Source organism: Hydra viridissima, unplaced genomic scaffold, assembly GCF_058129835.1.
Source record: "Hydra viridissima isolate aposymbiotic clone 2 unplaced genomic scaffold, HvirCarnegie_v1 scaffold_10, whole genome shotgun sequence".
NCBI lineage: Eukaryota > Metazoa > Cnidaria > Hydrozoa > Anthoathecata > Hydridae > Hydra > Hydra viridissima.
Window position 1 is genome coordinate 617,501 of NW_028324309.1, and position 16,029 is coordinate 633,529.

Genomic DNA, 16,029 nt, shown 5'->3' on the forward strand with positions numbered 1-16,029 from the left:
CTTATAAACTCAATATAACTCGTATAATACAGAGACCTATTCCATTTTTGGATAGCATATCAGCAGCACAAGCTGTTTGCAGCTCTGGATCGTTTGCAATTTTCCATTCCGAAAATTTCTCGCATGAGATGCCGTCATGTTGTGGCAACCACTGAAAAAAAAGTTTGAACACGAAAACAATAACAAAAAAAAATAAAATAAAATGAAAACAACACAAAAACAACTGAAAACTTGTAAAATCATGTTCGAGTTCTTTGAATTTCCTTTCATCAACTTTTTGAGCTAGTTTATAGCAATCGAAGATACATTTTGAATTGTGTAAACAAAAAATATACAAAAATAGGATCAAACGTCGTTCTTATAAATTCCAATAACTTAAATAATCAGCCCAATAAAACGGGTGCATAACAGTTCAATCACAGTTCACAGTGTGAACACAGACAGTGTGCTCTTGACTATTTTTAGCAGTACTAATAATAAAGCATAATAAAGTCTTGTGTCAAAGCTTAACTGTAAATTATCGAGATACCACGTTGGACTCTCTTAATCCTTAGTGATTAATATGGTGGCTCATAGTACAGCAGTGTGTAATAATAGGACTCTCTTACATCATCATTATATGATATGGTTCTTACATCATCAGTAAATGATATGGCTGCTCATAGTTCAACAGAGGGAGAATGATATAAGTGACAATAATACAACATTTGTTTTAAAAAAATAAAAAAAATTTAACAAAATGTGTTAATCTTTTCATAAGTTTTCAATTTTTAAAATTTTCAAACTTTTTAATTTCTTTTACTCCATCTTTATTATTGGTTATGCCCATAATGGAATGTCAGAGTTGTGATGTTTTATTCGAAAATAGATGCGTTTCTGAGGAACGAAAAGGCTTGTTATTTCTCTGCTCCTTCTTGATTTATGTCAGTACACCATACCATTTAGAAGCAGCAATTACTCTGATAAAAATATCTTTAACTTTTTTAGTTATTGTGGAATCATTACTTTTTAAATAGTCAAAAAAATGTTTTCATAACACAATAATGTTGCCAAAAATGAAGTTTGTGCTCTAGTGTTACTACACACCAAATAGTATAAAATTGTTACCAAATTTACACAAGTAACTTTGACCTCATATATAAACCATGTGGTCTCCCAGAATCAAAGGTGATGATCTAAAGGTGGCTGTTAAATCTGACCCATCTCCGATTACTTACAAATTAGCATTGAAGTTTAGTGTTAACAAACAATTTAAATTTACTCATTTAGCTGGTAAAATGAAGAAGTTGGATAAGTGAGTTCCACATGACCTGAATGAATAACAGAAACAAAAGAGGAAATATGCTGCAACATCCAATCATATTGCATGATAATATTATATGACATACTCAAATAAATGACTGTGGCAAGACTGCAGGAATTGAAGTTGGAACTTCTTAATCATCCCCCATACTCATCAGACCTAGTCCCCAGTCCCCACTGGCTACCACTTCTTTTCCATTTTGGATAATTTTTTGATAGGAAAAAAACGATGCTGTAAAACTGGTAAATGTGTATAGACAATATCAGTGCATATTTGACAAAAAAAATAAAATTCTAGATATCTAGATGATATCTAGATATCTAGATGATATCTAGATATCTAGATGATATCTAGATATCTAGATGATATCTAGATATCTAGACGATATCTAGATATCTAGATGATATCTAGATATCTAGATGATATCTAGATATCTAGATGATATCTAGATATCTAGATGATATCTAGATATCTAGATGATATCTAGATATCTAGATGATATCTAGATATCTAGATGATATCTAGATATCTAGATGATATCTAGATATCTAAATGATATCTAGATATCTAGATGATATCTAGATGATATCTAGATGATATCTAGATGATATCTAGATATCTAGATGATATCTAGATATCTAGATGATATCTAGATATCTAGATGATATCTAGATATCTAGATGATATCTAGATATCTAGATGATATCTAGATATCTAGATGATATCTAGATATCTAGATGATATCTAGATATCTAGATGATATCTAGATATCTAGATGATATCTAAATATCTGGATGATATCTAGATATCTAGATGATATCTAGATATCTAGATGATATCTAGATATCTAGATGATATCTAGATATCTAGATGATATCTAGATATCTAGATGATATCTAGATATCTAGATGATATCTAGATATCTAGATGATATCTAGATATCTAGATGATATCATCTAGATATATAAAATTAATTAGATTAGGTTTAAAGCGCCTTTTTAAATGTTGATTTCAAATTTCATAAACCTAGATTTTTTAAAATCAAAATATTAACAAAAACATTTAAAAATAAAAATATCAAAAATAACAAAAATATTGTTAACCTTTTCTTTACATAAAAAGCAAGTGAAAAGGTTGCATTTATTGCACTGCATCCTTATATCATCATTTTCCCAGAGAAAACCATAGCTAGGACACTAAATAATTTTCAAAAATGTGCTTCCTAATAATTGAACAATTTATTAGAAACAAATAAATATTGTTATTCAAATATATGATATTCAAATAAAGTTAATAACAAATTTTAAGTTAAAATATATTGCTATATATACTTCTTTAGCAGTAAATTTTCTTTAAATTTTCTTTAAATTTTCTCTAAATGAATTTCATTTTGTATGTAAAAAAGTAATTAGTACCATTTTACTTCTTTACATAAGAAATATGTTGCATCTTGTTTATAAGTAGTAAGCAGGATTTTGATGCTAAGCCAAAAGTAATATTTTCTCAGGCATTCAGAAATAAAAAGGAATGCTTTAAATCAAAAAGGTCATTATCTCCTTAATAGTGGACTTACGTTCATTTTATCAACATAAAGAATATCAATCACGTTAAAGTAATCATTGTTATTTGTTCAACTTACATGAGCGCACCATCTGAACTTTTCATTGCTTACTAAAGTAAAATCACGTAGTTTTTCTTGAAACAAGGAGTAACATTCAGGTGTAAGTTTGTTGCTTGATACGTAATGGCGAAACTGAAAATTAAAAAAAAAAAAAGTAGAAAAGGTTAGGAAAAATATCAGAAAAAACATGAAAATTTAAATCATAATAGTTTTCCTTAGGCTGGCACTCAAAAATGAAAGTTTAAAATCATCTTCTAATATCAGTAAAGTTTGTTGGATTAATTGAAACATGTCTGCCAAACATTTTAGCAATATTTAGGGGTGGTCCTAATTGATAAAGTTATGCAAATGTATATCACATGTCAATTCAATAAACTATCATCAAACTACTGATTGTTTTAGTGTAAAATTTAAATATTTCAATTTAACAAGCTGGAATTTCTTGGTACAAAGTTGCCTTCACATTGTTAGGCCTATGGTTACTTGATGCATCTCCCCTAACTTGACAGTTCATGATGCTAGTCAAATGGACATCAAAGTTTTATTTGCTTTTTGGACAACAAATAGAATACTGTTTAAAGCAAATCAGAATTGATATTTAAAGAATGGAAAAATCTACAGAATCACAAAAATCAGACAACTGCTGCACATATTAATGAGAATGCATTCATAGAGAGATTTGAAGGTGGATTTGATATTATGATCGGCATTCCTGAGTTGTGATCCTGAATTGTTGGAAATCCATTTGTCTGCTCTGAGTGCTACAAAAGAAACTGATGTTAATGTGATGAGAAAGAACATAAGTCACAATAAATGAGTTGGAGAAAAGAGTGAATGCTTCAAAATCTGCAGCCAAAAGAGCATGATTTAACATTTCTCATGAAATTATATCAGCATTGGATCAAAAAAAGATTTCATTTTGAAATGCAACAACTGTAATTAAAGAAATATCCATCCTTGTACATGATGTAAACACATTAAACATCAATTGCGTTTCAAAACCATGAGTCTGATTCATTAAGATGGTAAGTTGATGGAAGACTTGATGTTGCATGAACATATGCTGATATATAAGATTTTGATATATTTATACTGAGAACCACCAAAAGGTTCAACCTTATGTAAAACATTTTTAATCAATTAGTTATAAAAATCAGGTATGAAAGGTGTGCTTCATGTATATATTTTAGTGGCAGATACCACTTAAATGTAATTAATGGCATCCACCAAGGACCATTTTGCTGGTCATTCAAATGTTAAGCATCAAGAAGACCAAGAAGTGAGGAGTATTCAAAAAAGACTTCATAGTCAAAAAACTTAAACTAACCTGAGAGTCTAGAATCTCAAAATAGCATGTTTTAATTGCAGCTTCCTCAGTTGGTAATTGGCAGTTAGCACAAACCAAATTACGAATGTGCTGTTGAGTGATTGTCACATCCAAAAATTGTACATAGCAGTCAATACAGTATTGACATTGGCAATGAATGTTGGATGTAAGCTAAAAAAGTTACAATAATAAATAAAATTTCATTCATTTCCATATAATATTGCCAAATAAACTTTCCATTAAACAAATTTTAACAGATTAAGAATTTTTCTTGTTCATCATCATCTTTATTCCTCCTTTTTGAAACGCAAAAGATACCTTGTGTCTAGGGCACTCCTCGTAACACATGCAGCATGGACATGACAAAAACTTGATACAATCATCGTAAAAAAGATTGTTTTCAACAGCTTCTAGACAGTCTTCAACACTGTAAGTGTTAAGATTTATTAACTTTAAACAATTTTCAGCTTTTCCCCAACTGAGCTTTGGATGCTCTCCAAGTATTAGGCAGCATTTAGTCTGAAAAAGTCAAACACTCTTTCAAAAATAAATTTAAAAAATTTATGGCAGTATCTTAATTATATTTTATAAAAATTAATGTTACATCTTTTAGAATATTAGGGTCTTTCAGTTTTTCTATAAAAGCTTTGTTTGTGTTCAAAGAATCCCTAATGCAGTGTGCATTGATGCTTCTGAAAAAGAAGCCTTCAGCAATGGACTGGTTGCCTAAACAAAATTAGTAGTCCGGTTAACATTATAATAAAGGTAAAGAAATTAAACAAAATGAGCTTCAGTAATGTTTTAACAAAAAATAAAACCTTCTGAATCAAATAATGCTTTATGTATTTCCAGTTCAGTAACCCCGAACTTTGCCATCAAATCTTTGAGCTAGCAACAAACCAATAATAAGTAAATGCAACAAATATTAACTAAAACTTGCATAATTAAAAAAAAGTCTATGCAATATGTTTTTGAAATTTTAAAAGAAATTTTAACCACTTTTTGTCAGAACCAAAATACCCACATTAAAAAGTTATTTAATGCAGCATGAAGTGTTATTTGCAGTTAGATTTATACAAATGAAGATAACATTTTAAAAGGAATAGATAATAATTTTAAAAGGGTAAAAATAAGGATTGAAAATTTAAAAAGAAATGAACTATCATCTCTGACCTGTTTTTCTCTTTTTTTTTTGAAAGCTTCAAACGCCAACCGCAAGTCAACATTAAAATCATACAAAAATTGGTGGGCTTCTTTTTTGCTGAGTATTTGTGTTTGTGCTGAAAAAGCTTGCTTACTGTATTCCATGAGTTCATTTGTTAAGCGAGGCAATTGTTCTTTTATCCACATCTTGATGTGAGACCACTCATTGGTTTCAACAGAAAGTAGGGCAATTTCACAAAACTGAATTGAAAATCCTTCTCTTTCGGCCATCTAAGGAAAGAAAAAGTTTTACTTTTAAAATTTATGTGCGATTTTTTTTTTATATATTTTTTTATGGAAAATTTAATATATTTAAAAAAAAAAAAGAATTTTTAAAGAACCTAATGTGATGATAAAACTCAAAATTGCAATTAAAAAAAACCCGGGCAACACTAGGTTTTCCTGTTAGTTGTTAATAAAATTGATAAAAATTTTTTAACCCATTCAAAAATAAAAGTATTTTTAAAACATGCCTGAAGGATTTTAGCCACATTCAATGCATTTTGCTTCATTTTGTTCTGTGTGGCGATCACCATTTGACGTTGCTGCTCTTTTTCTTGCCTCAATCTCATTTCCTTTTCTTGCTGCATATATTCTCTATATCTGATTGAATTCTGGATTTGGTCTTTTTTATCTGATTGTTTATAGTTGAGTGGCGTTTTGGTTTCAGCTTTTTGAGGTTCCATTAGTTCAGACTAAGTAAAGTAAAATTATTATAAGGTTTTATAGCTATTACAAAAAAAAAACTTTTAAAAAAACTAAAATTTTACTTTGATGAAAAAATTTTAAAAATTACAGAAGTTCTATATAAATGTCATTAATTCAACATCACGTAAGATCAACATCACATCACATCATAAAAGATCAACATCACATTGCTTAAAAGTATAACTACATGTTTTTGTTAAAAAATTTCTAAAAAGATTCACTACATGTTATAATATTATAGTGATTGGAATTCCTTTTTTATGTTCTTGCAAAACAATCTGTATAAACAAATGATATAAAGAAACTTCATAAGATGTATACAAATAATAAGTAATATTTTAAAGGAGGAGGGGGAACTTTATATTATACATAAAAACATTTATACTAATGGACCAATTTGAATAAGAGCTGTTATGAACACTTAGAATAACACAATACCTTATATTCATCAAAAGATGTTCGATAACACGCCTGACAAATTGACACAGTGGAATCATTTAAAAATGTACAATGTTTGCAATTCCATCCTTTAAATGTTTTAAAGTTTTCTGGTTCAAATTTTTGTTGCAAAAGTGAGTTTTTTGAGTGCTGTTGCTTCTGTTCAGTTTGAACTACTTCTAAACTTTGCCTATTAAAAATATCTTGATTCCCAACATCAGTTTGATATCCACAATTAGAGCAGTATCTAGGTTGTGTATGGAATTGAGAATTACAATTTGGACATTGAAAGTGACCTAAAATAATCAAAATTTTAAAATGACAATTTTTTCATAAATATTGATAAAGGTATTAAGAATCACTCATTATTACCTTGTTTTTGAGATGATGTTTCATTACTGCTGCTGTTAAAAATGACAGGTATTTTTGGATCAGCACTTGTCAATGACATGTTAACTAGACCTGGTTGATTTAAAACCAACTCCATACTTGGACTATCATAACCTAGTGAATCTTTTTGTTCAAAAGATCGATCCCTATTATTAAATGAATTACAGTGAGTAAAGTAAACATCTGGTATGGTGCCTGTCAAACTTAGTTTCTCAAAGTAAGGATGACTACCATTTAACAAAGAATCTATTTCATGCTTTGCAATCAGTAAATCCACTACTAAATCCATTAGTATTACTTTATTGGGAGTAGCATTTACTGGAAAAACAAAAGACGAAATATCTCCAGTAGGTAATATATCTTTATTAATGTATCCCATTCTTTCAATAACTTTATCAACACCATTAACAAATCTCATAGTATTTTTAAACACTGAAGAATATGTCGTAATTTTTCTCCAAGAAAAATATCTCTCAGTTTCTTCTTTTAAAAGATTAGCAGCGTATTTTTCAAGGACATTAAATGCATCAGGGATTTTGGACAAATCACCATCCTGAAATTATTGTGATAAAACATCAAAAGAAATTTTATCCAAAATTTTAAAATTAGAAAAATCATTTAATTTAAAATATTTGGTTAGCAAGTATTATAAAAAGCATATAAATATACAACATATATATCAAAACAAAACATATGTATATAAAAATCACAAGATTTTTATTGATGACAAAATGTTTTTTTGAAGTTAGAAGCATGTTTTTCTTTCTTCTTTTTTTTTTTTTTTTAATCTAAGTAAAAGTTTAGATGTCAGAGTTAAAAAAGTCAAATCTCTGTTAGGTTTTTTTGATATAGTTATCAACAACCATTTTTGATATGATCTTTCGTGTTATAGAATATAGATAAGAGTTTAAAATAACTCACCAAAAGATCAATTAAGAATTTAAACTGCTACATTATTTCCTTTATGATCGTAAAAATTTGTTTAACAAAAAAAAAGTGTAAGAGAGTGAAACCTTTCAACAAATTAAGCATTTAAAAAATGACCTTGTTTGAGTCTAGAAGAGAATCTATGTCCAAAACCACATACTTTGAGTTTATTGATTGATCTAATTTTAATATGTTGTGCACTACTTGGTATTTATCATCAGCAGGTGCATTATTTTTCACCATTTGCTGCAACTCTTTGCGGTATTTGCTCAAGCCACTTTCATATTCAACTGAAGTTGGGATAGAAAATCTTCCATATAATTCATCACAGGTTAAACTCATAAACCTTGTGTCATGTCTCAGCTCGTCTTGATTATTTAAAATTGATGGATAAAAGGTGTTATTAAATTCAAAACTGGTGAACTTGTCTGTAGAATTTGGTTCTAAATTATTAAAATATGAAGACTCTTTATTTATCTTGTTAATATTGTTTCCAGATGTTTGGCTGTTTGAAAACTGTTCACTTTTTCTATCACGTGGCGTTGGTATAGGTTTTTTAACATTTGAGAGTAAATTATATTTTGACTCAATAGGCCTTGATTTAATGGGTGGAGGATCCATTTAATGAAATGCTACTAAATCTGGTAAAATATCTAAAACTGCTTTTGAATTCTCGCTGAGTTTAACTTCTATAACATAAACATAAAAAAAACAACAAAAAAACATTAATAAAGTAGTGTTTCTTTTTTTTTTTCTTTTTTTCTTTAATTAGCAGCAGCTAATACAACCCCTGAAAATAAGTTCACTCGATATGTTTTATAAAGATAAAAACCAATTGATGTATCCAAGATGATCGCTTTGCACACTTTGGAGGATGTTTGCGTGTCGTTCTTAGAATAATTTTCAGGAAAATTGCAAATCAAAAACGAAACTTCATTCCTATCAACAAGTTGGGTGTAATCACGTGATCAGTTTTAATTTTTTTTTAAAATTAGTTTAAAGGCAATATCATAAGCCACTCGGGTGATTTAAGGCATGTCTCGCTTTTATGAGTGTTCGGTTGCACCACTAAACATTTCTATTAAGCATAACTTTTTTTGGCAAACAATTCACTAAAATGAACGTTACCAGACAAAAACTGTTAAAAATTGAAATATTAATTTTTTACGACGTTATCGGTTATGACGGATTTTGTCTTTTCTGAAAAAGGAGAATATCTTTAAAAATAAACAAAAGGATCTCTATGCACATATTTTCCAGTAATGTTCAGTCTAGTATACTTCGATAATTGTTATTATCCACTTGTACAATTAATGATTTGTGGTACGATTAGAAAATCCGACGTTTTTTATAAACTTCCGGCGTCGTCCTTAACACGACTAAAATAAGGAATCATCGTTAACTGCACTTTGAGCAATAAAGTCCGATAAGAGTAATTATGATTTTTTTTGTCGGGTGAAACCATGTGATCTAATTTAGATTTTATTTGACACGAAATTTTAGATTTTTAAATATTTTGCAGCTGTTTCAAGCAAAACAAAAATCATTTTCTAGTTTGAAAGTTTTACATGAAAGTATGTTAAACCAGTTGTCTTGTTGCTATGTTTATCTTTTTTTTTTTGGTTTTTACTTGAAAATGATTTTAATGTTTTACTTAATCTTTTCTAATTTTTATTATTCATTTTCTGTGTAATATACTTGGTATATGTTGGAAGTACATACATGCATACATGCACACATGCATACATACATACATACATACATTCATACATGCATGCATGCATACATGGATACATAAATACATACATACATTCATGCATTCATACATACATCTAAGTTGTTGATTTTTCAATAACTACTACAAGTTTTGTGAAATTTTCATTTATCAGCAAATGTAATAATGATAAAAAACAAGACAAGTTTTGAAAGTACAAGGAAAAGTTGCAAAATCCAAATGTTTTTCATCAATTATTTATCTTTAGTCAACCTTGAAGTTTTAATTGGTGGTGGGTCTAAATAAAACCTATGCAAATATAAGAGAGAAATTTTTTAAATTTCTTCCTTGAATTCCATTAAATTTTTTTTCTTCATTATATGATAACTACATTATAATGTGTATAAAATACAAGGTGCTGGATTAATATTGACAATTTTTTAATACTTGTTTCTCATAGGACAATGAAAAATAAATATCAAGCACTCTTCAAAATGCAATATATGGGAATGAGATCAGAGTGTTAAGCAGATTGTTTCATCGCAAAGGTAAGAAATGATAATATTAAATTCTAATGAATCTTTTTTTTTTTTTTTTTTTACCAATAATTGATCACATTAAATAATTGTGTTAAATCTCACAATAGGGTTTTGCTAAATTTCATTCTTTCATCCAGCTTCTCCTTTGTTAATTTTTAGAAAATACTTTGAAAAACTTTTGGAAGTTGACAAAGGCTGATATATCCAAGGTTATGTAAAGCACATGGTGGATCAGACTGATGGCAGGGCCAGTAAACCTAATTTTTTAAAGCAATTTAAAAGACAATCTTTAACTGTATTTTGTTTTAGAAAGAAAATATTTTACTACCTTATGTTTATCTATAAGTTTTTATTTCCTAAACTCAAGTAAGTTATTATCTCCTGATTTGTTAGAGTCAAATGTTAAGATGTAGCCTGTGCTTGAGGTAATGAAAAGTGAAATAAAACCCTGGTGTATATTTTTCCTGAAATAAAATTATCAGGAAAAATATACACCAGGGTCAACCTTTAGCCTTTTTGTATTATAGGCAAGTGACAAATACCCCTTAAAAAGTCAAGGGACTTTTAGGGGGTATTTTACTACGTTTTTCCTATTTCTACCGTGCAAATTTCGAATTTTGCAAAAAAAAAAAAAAAAATGTACGAAGTTGAATAGGTTTGGAACATTTAAATTCGAACCTAAGAACATAGCTAAACTCTATAAGTGTTTTTATACGAAAGCTAAAATTTTAGAAGGCCTAAAAGAAATCCATCATTCAAAAAAAGTATGAAGAAAGATCTAGTAAATTGTCCAATTTTTTCCTTAAGAAAAATTTGGTTGAACCAATAAAGGCATTTCTGAGCAGTATTCTCAAAAAGGATGTAATATTTTGGAACCTCAAGTTTAACAAGAACTTACACTTTAACTAGGTAAATATAATCATTTATATTTAATAAAAATAAAGTACTATTTTTTGTTAAATATGAATGTATAGATTTGATAGGTCGATGGCTCCGCGCAAAATCGGACTATCTGCTATCTCCGCCAAAAACAAAATTGATCTATCTGCAATCTCCGCGTAAAACAAAATTGGACTATCTGCATTTTCCGCCAGCTTTATTTTTGAACTATCTTCATTCTCCGGGCGTTCAAAGTTTTTATTGCGTGAAATTATGCGCCTTGTCAAAATGTGATTTCACTGCAAATGGCAGATCTGATGATAAAAGTTGTTAATAAGAAGATAGTAATTGCATTATTTTCCATCTATTCCTGAGATATAAATCTGTTTAAGTTTTAACACAAAGTTTCACTTGCCACATTTGATTTTGTTTAGAAGTAATTATTTTAAATAGTTATATGACATATGGTATGTTAATGCAAATGAAAAATTTACAATATTTTTAGAACATCATTTTAGCAGCTAAAATAAGAACAGTCTGCATCTACTTTAATCTCAAGTCTGAACATAGTAAGCGTATACACATCATGAATTGATCAAAGTGTAGCTGATCGCAAAAACAATTTTATGTATTCAAATTTAATTTGAAATTAAAATGCTGCTGGATTAAGAAAACGTTTTACAGTTTTACGAGGCTTATTCGAAACATTGTTTGGTGTTTTGCAAGTTTGTCTATTTTCAACAGAAAAAAAAAAAGTAGTGTTACTGTGTTATCTATATTATATAGGTATACTATATAGCATATAGCAGTCAGTCATGTTTTGGTTAAATGTGAAAATAACAAGTTGGTTTGTTTAGCTTCAAAAATTAATTAATTCAAGTGTATTATTGCTATCGTCAAATAAAATATGTTAGATCTTAAAAATATGTTAGGACTACAAAGTTATAGATGTTTTTAGATAAGTTGTGTTTGTATGTTAAATTATAATTTCTAAAGTTAAAAGTTACCTAAATGTGACTATAATTTAAATTCAAGTAATTAATATTGTTTATTACAAATGTGATGATTTATTATATTGGGTATACTGTAAAAGTAATAAAAGCCTGATATTCAGATCAATGTGCAAGTTAAGGATATGTTTATTTAAAACAGCAGTTTTTTGTTGTTTTGTAATTATTCTTTTATAGAAAAAATACAGCTATTTTTGATTGTATCATAGTTATTACTATCATAATAAAAAAATTACAACCCTTTTTTATATATCATTACATCCCAAAGTCTTGGATATGTAAAAATTATCAAATATAATTGGACCAAAATTGTTTGATCATCACTGCAGTTGAGGTGACATCTGATTAAACCAATGTTTAATAGTTTAGAGCTCAAATCCAACTGAACCTTAGGTTCAGTTTGATTTTGATCCTAATTATTGATAAACCAAATTTAAGAAAAGTTGGAAACCATAATGTTTAATACTCATGCATGAGTTTTTAACTAGTTTGTGTTCAGTTAAGTAGCATCTCCAAAAAAGAATGGTTTTAAGTAGACAACAAAGAAAACTCCACATAGTTTGATTGCTTAATGAACAAAAATAGGTTAATAACAATAATTTTGTTAGTTACGATCTAGGTTACTATATATATATATTTATATATATGTATATATATATATATTTATATATGCGTGTGTATATATAAATATATGTATATATATATTTATATATATACATATATATTTATAAATGCGTGTATGTATATATACGTGTATATATAAATATATGTATGTATATATATATATATACATATGTATATATATATATATACATACATATATTTATACACAAAATTATTGTGGTATATGTGTATATATATATATATATATACATATATCACAATTTCGTTAGTTAGGATCTAAGTTACCAAATATATATACATATATATATATATATATATATATATATATATATATATATATATATATATATATATATATATATATATTAGCAAAAATACTTATCTAATTTTTTCTTTGACAGCTTGTTTTACCATCAGTAGGTTCATCAGGAAGTCTGATGACCCTAGTTATGGTGAAAGATAAGTTTATAAATATATAAGGTTAATATATAACATGTTAACTAATGATTAATTTGTTAACCTTCCTGATTATTATTGATGGTGAAACAAGTTGTGGAAGAAAACATTAGATAAGTGTTTTTACTAATTTATTACTTCTCTGCTCTTTAAGAGCATTGAGCACTCTATTTATAGAATACACTAGCATAGTTTTTATATATATATATATATATATATATATATATATATATATATATATATATATATATATATATATATATATATATATATATATATATATATATATATATATATATATATATAGGGTGTCTGCCAATATTTTAAGTTGGATTTCCCTGGCTTTTCCCTGATATTTACCTACTTATCGTTTAGAAAAATGCTCTTCAACTGCAAAAATATAAACAGGAATACAACCCACATTAAATATATCAAGAGAAGTTCATAAAGCTATCTGCCAAATAAACTTTTAGATTACTTGTACTATATACAACTTATTTAAGTTATATAAGTTTGATAAAGACTCATCTTTCCTGATTTTTCTAAAATTTAACCTAATTTCTCTGATAATCCCCTGATTTTTTTGAAGATATCCGAATTCCCTGGCATTTCCCTGATTTGGCAGACATCCTGCATATATTTATATGCAGATCTTGCGTATAAAGACCACTTAGCAACATTGCAACATAACATAACAAGAATTTAATTTGATCTAAAGTTATTAGTCACAACAACAAGGCTAAATAAAATTGACAAAGTATGTATTATGAATTAAGCAATTAGTATGTAACATAACAATGTTTTGTTACATATGCTATATTATTATTAACAATAACATAAGTTATTATTAACATATTTATCTTAACTAAAACTACTTGATTACTCACAAACTTAATCAAGTTATGATCAAGGTTTTGTGTTTAAATAATCGCTATTAATAAATGTTTAAACAATCGCTATTATTTAAAAAATTGTAGAATTTTATAAAAAACTTCAAATATTTAAAGAAACACCACCAAAAATTTATGCACCCGAAAAACGCAGATAGTCCAAAAATGTATCTGGCAAAAATGCAGATAGTCCAATTTTGTTTTACGCGGAGATTGCAGATATGCCAATTTTGTTTTATGCGGAGAAAGCAGATATGCCAAATTTGTTTTCCGCGGAGATTGCAGGTAGTCCGATTTTGCGCGGAGCCATCGAGATGTATATTTTTACATATGTCGGCCTTTGATAACGGTATACTTAACGTCTAAAGGTGAGTTTCCACTCATCCGTTTTAGCTACGAGAAAGGGAAAGGGGTGGGAAAATTAATCACGTTACCATGCGTAATGATTCATTTTTTTAAATTAAATTACAAACTGCGCATGCTCACGTGATTAATTTTCTCATCCCTTTCCCTTTCCCGTAGCTAAAACGGATGAGTGGAAACTCGCCTTAACTCTTAATGCGATCGATCCCGCGAGGTGAAAACACGTCACACGCGTTTGAACAAAAATAACTCAAAAAAAAATTTTTCTCAGACTGTCCGTAAATCACCCGAGCAGGGATATACAGTACTGTGAATAAGTTTTAGCCCACTTATTAAAACTCGTATTTTTTTAACAGATTTTGAATAATAGCTTCCGATTATTTTTTTGTATAAAATAATGTCTAATTTCAAACAATACTAGACACTATTTTAACAAACAAAAGCAATATTTATCTATATATAGATTTATATATAGATTTATATATAGAATATATAGATTTCTGTATTTAGATATCTAACGTGTTCATTTTTATTGTATGCTGATCTAAACCCAATTCGTATCAGCTCGTTTGTTTTTAGTTTATTTATTGCTGTGAAGGCTTCATATTAGATGATAGTACAGTTTACAAAGATATTTCATAGATACTGTGTGTTTAATTTTTTTTTTTTTTTTGTTTTTTTAAGAGCGAAACTTCTTCTAATTAAAGTTTTTTTTTTTTTTTTTTTTTTTTTTTTCTTTTGTATTATTATTTTTATTGGTATTTAAGTAATAAAATGGGTAAAATTCCACTACTGGAACGTAAAAAAATTATCGTGCTTTATGAAGAAGGTTATTCTCAACGCTAAATTGTCCAAAAAACAAAATATTCAAGGACAGCCATTAGAGAAATTATAAAAAAATTTAAAAACACGAGATCTCTTGAGGATAAAATTCGAAGTAGAAGACCTCCAAAGCTTAACAAAACATGACATAAAGTATTTTAAAAATGTGTCTCTGCGAAATCAGAAAAAAGCTTCCAGTGAACTAGCCCAAGACATTCAGGCTGTAACTGGGACAAATGTTTCCTCATCTTGCATTCGACGACATTTGCTAAAGCTGGGTTAAGAGGGTGTGTTGCAGTTCGAAAGCCTTTACTACGTCGTGGTAATAAAGAAAAAAGACTTAAATATGCAACACAGCATAATAATTGGACACAAGGAATATTAAACCGTGTACTATACACAGATGAATCAAAATTTGAATTGTTCGGTAGCAGAAGACGACGGTATGTAAGAAGAAGGGTAGGAGAGGCTTATCGCCCTGATTGTCTACATCCAACAATCAAGCATGGGGGAGGTTCTATTTTAGTTTGGGGTTGTAATTCATCATCTAGAGAAGGTGATTTAATCAGAATTGATGGCAAACTGTCAGGAGAACAGTGTAAAGAAATTTTAAGACATCATGCAATACCATCTTGACTGAGACTAATTGGTAATAATGACATTCTACAATAAGATAATGATCCCAAACATTATTCCTGAGTGGCCAAAAAATATTTACAGGACATGTGTGAGGAGGGGAGTTTTCGAAGTAATGAACTGGCCTCCTCAAAGTCCAGATTTGAACATTATTGAACATGTTTGGGATTATTTGGATA

General features: G+C 28.3%; 1 protein-coding gene and 1 long non-coding RNA gene across 5 annotated transcripts in view; one reads left to right on the plus strand and one right to left on the minus strand.

Annotated features, from left to right (window-relative positions):
* The window catches only part of LOC145192979 (E3 ubiquitin-protein ligase RNF31-like), a 14,301-nt gene extending 5,326 nt beyond the window's left edge, over nucleotides 1-8,975 (minus strand). For all 3 annotated transcript variants that reach the window (XR_016456181.1, XM_090099649.1, XM_090099648.1), the window contains exons 1-12: nucleotides 8,035-8,975; nucleotides 6,973-7,543; nucleotides 6,601-6,896; nucleotides 5,928-6,149; nucleotides 5,425-5,685; nucleotides 5,070-5,139; nucleotides 4,856-4,977; nucleotides 4,570-4,770; nucleotides 4,252-4,422; nucleotides 2,943-3,056; nucleotides 2,407-2,499; nucleotides 37-151 (exon numbers count right to left, since the gene is read on the minus strand). Coding sequence is in view for 2 of the 3 variants with exons in the window: in XM_090099649.1 (XP_089955775.1) it covers nucleotides 37-151; nucleotides 2,407-2,499; nucleotides 2,943-3,056; nucleotides 4,252-4,422; nucleotides 4,570-4,770; nucleotides 4,856-4,977; nucleotides 5,070-5,139; nucleotides 5,425-5,685; nucleotides 5,928-6,149; nucleotides 6,601-6,896; nucleotides 6,973-7,543; nucleotides 8,035-8,538 (2,740 nt within the window). In the remaining variant the exon portion in view is untranslated. The remainder of the gene's footprint in view (nucleotides 1-36; nucleotides 152-2,406; nucleotides 2,500-2,942; nucleotides 3,057-4,251; nucleotides 4,423-4,569; nucleotides 4,771-4,855; nucleotides 4,978-5,069; nucleotides 5,140-5,424; nucleotides 5,686-5,927; nucleotides 6,150-6,600; nucleotides 6,897-6,972; nucleotides 7,544-8,034) is intronic.
* A 406-nt stretch (nucleotides 8,976-9,381) lies between these two features.
* On the plus strand, nucleotides 9,382-10,439 carry LOC149882495 (uncharacterized). Of its 2 annotated transcripts, none has more exons than XR_016456183.1 (3): nucleotides 9,382-9,491; nucleotides 10,092-10,179; nucleotides 10,330-10,439. It is a non-coding gene; the product is annotated as an uncharacterized LOC149882495 (long non-coding RNA). The 2 variants fall into 2 exon arrangements; XR_016456182.1 differs by lacking the exon at nucleotides 9,382-9,491 and adding an exon at nucleotides 9,805-9,923.
* Nucleotides 10,440-16,029: the final 5,590 nt, after the last annotated feature.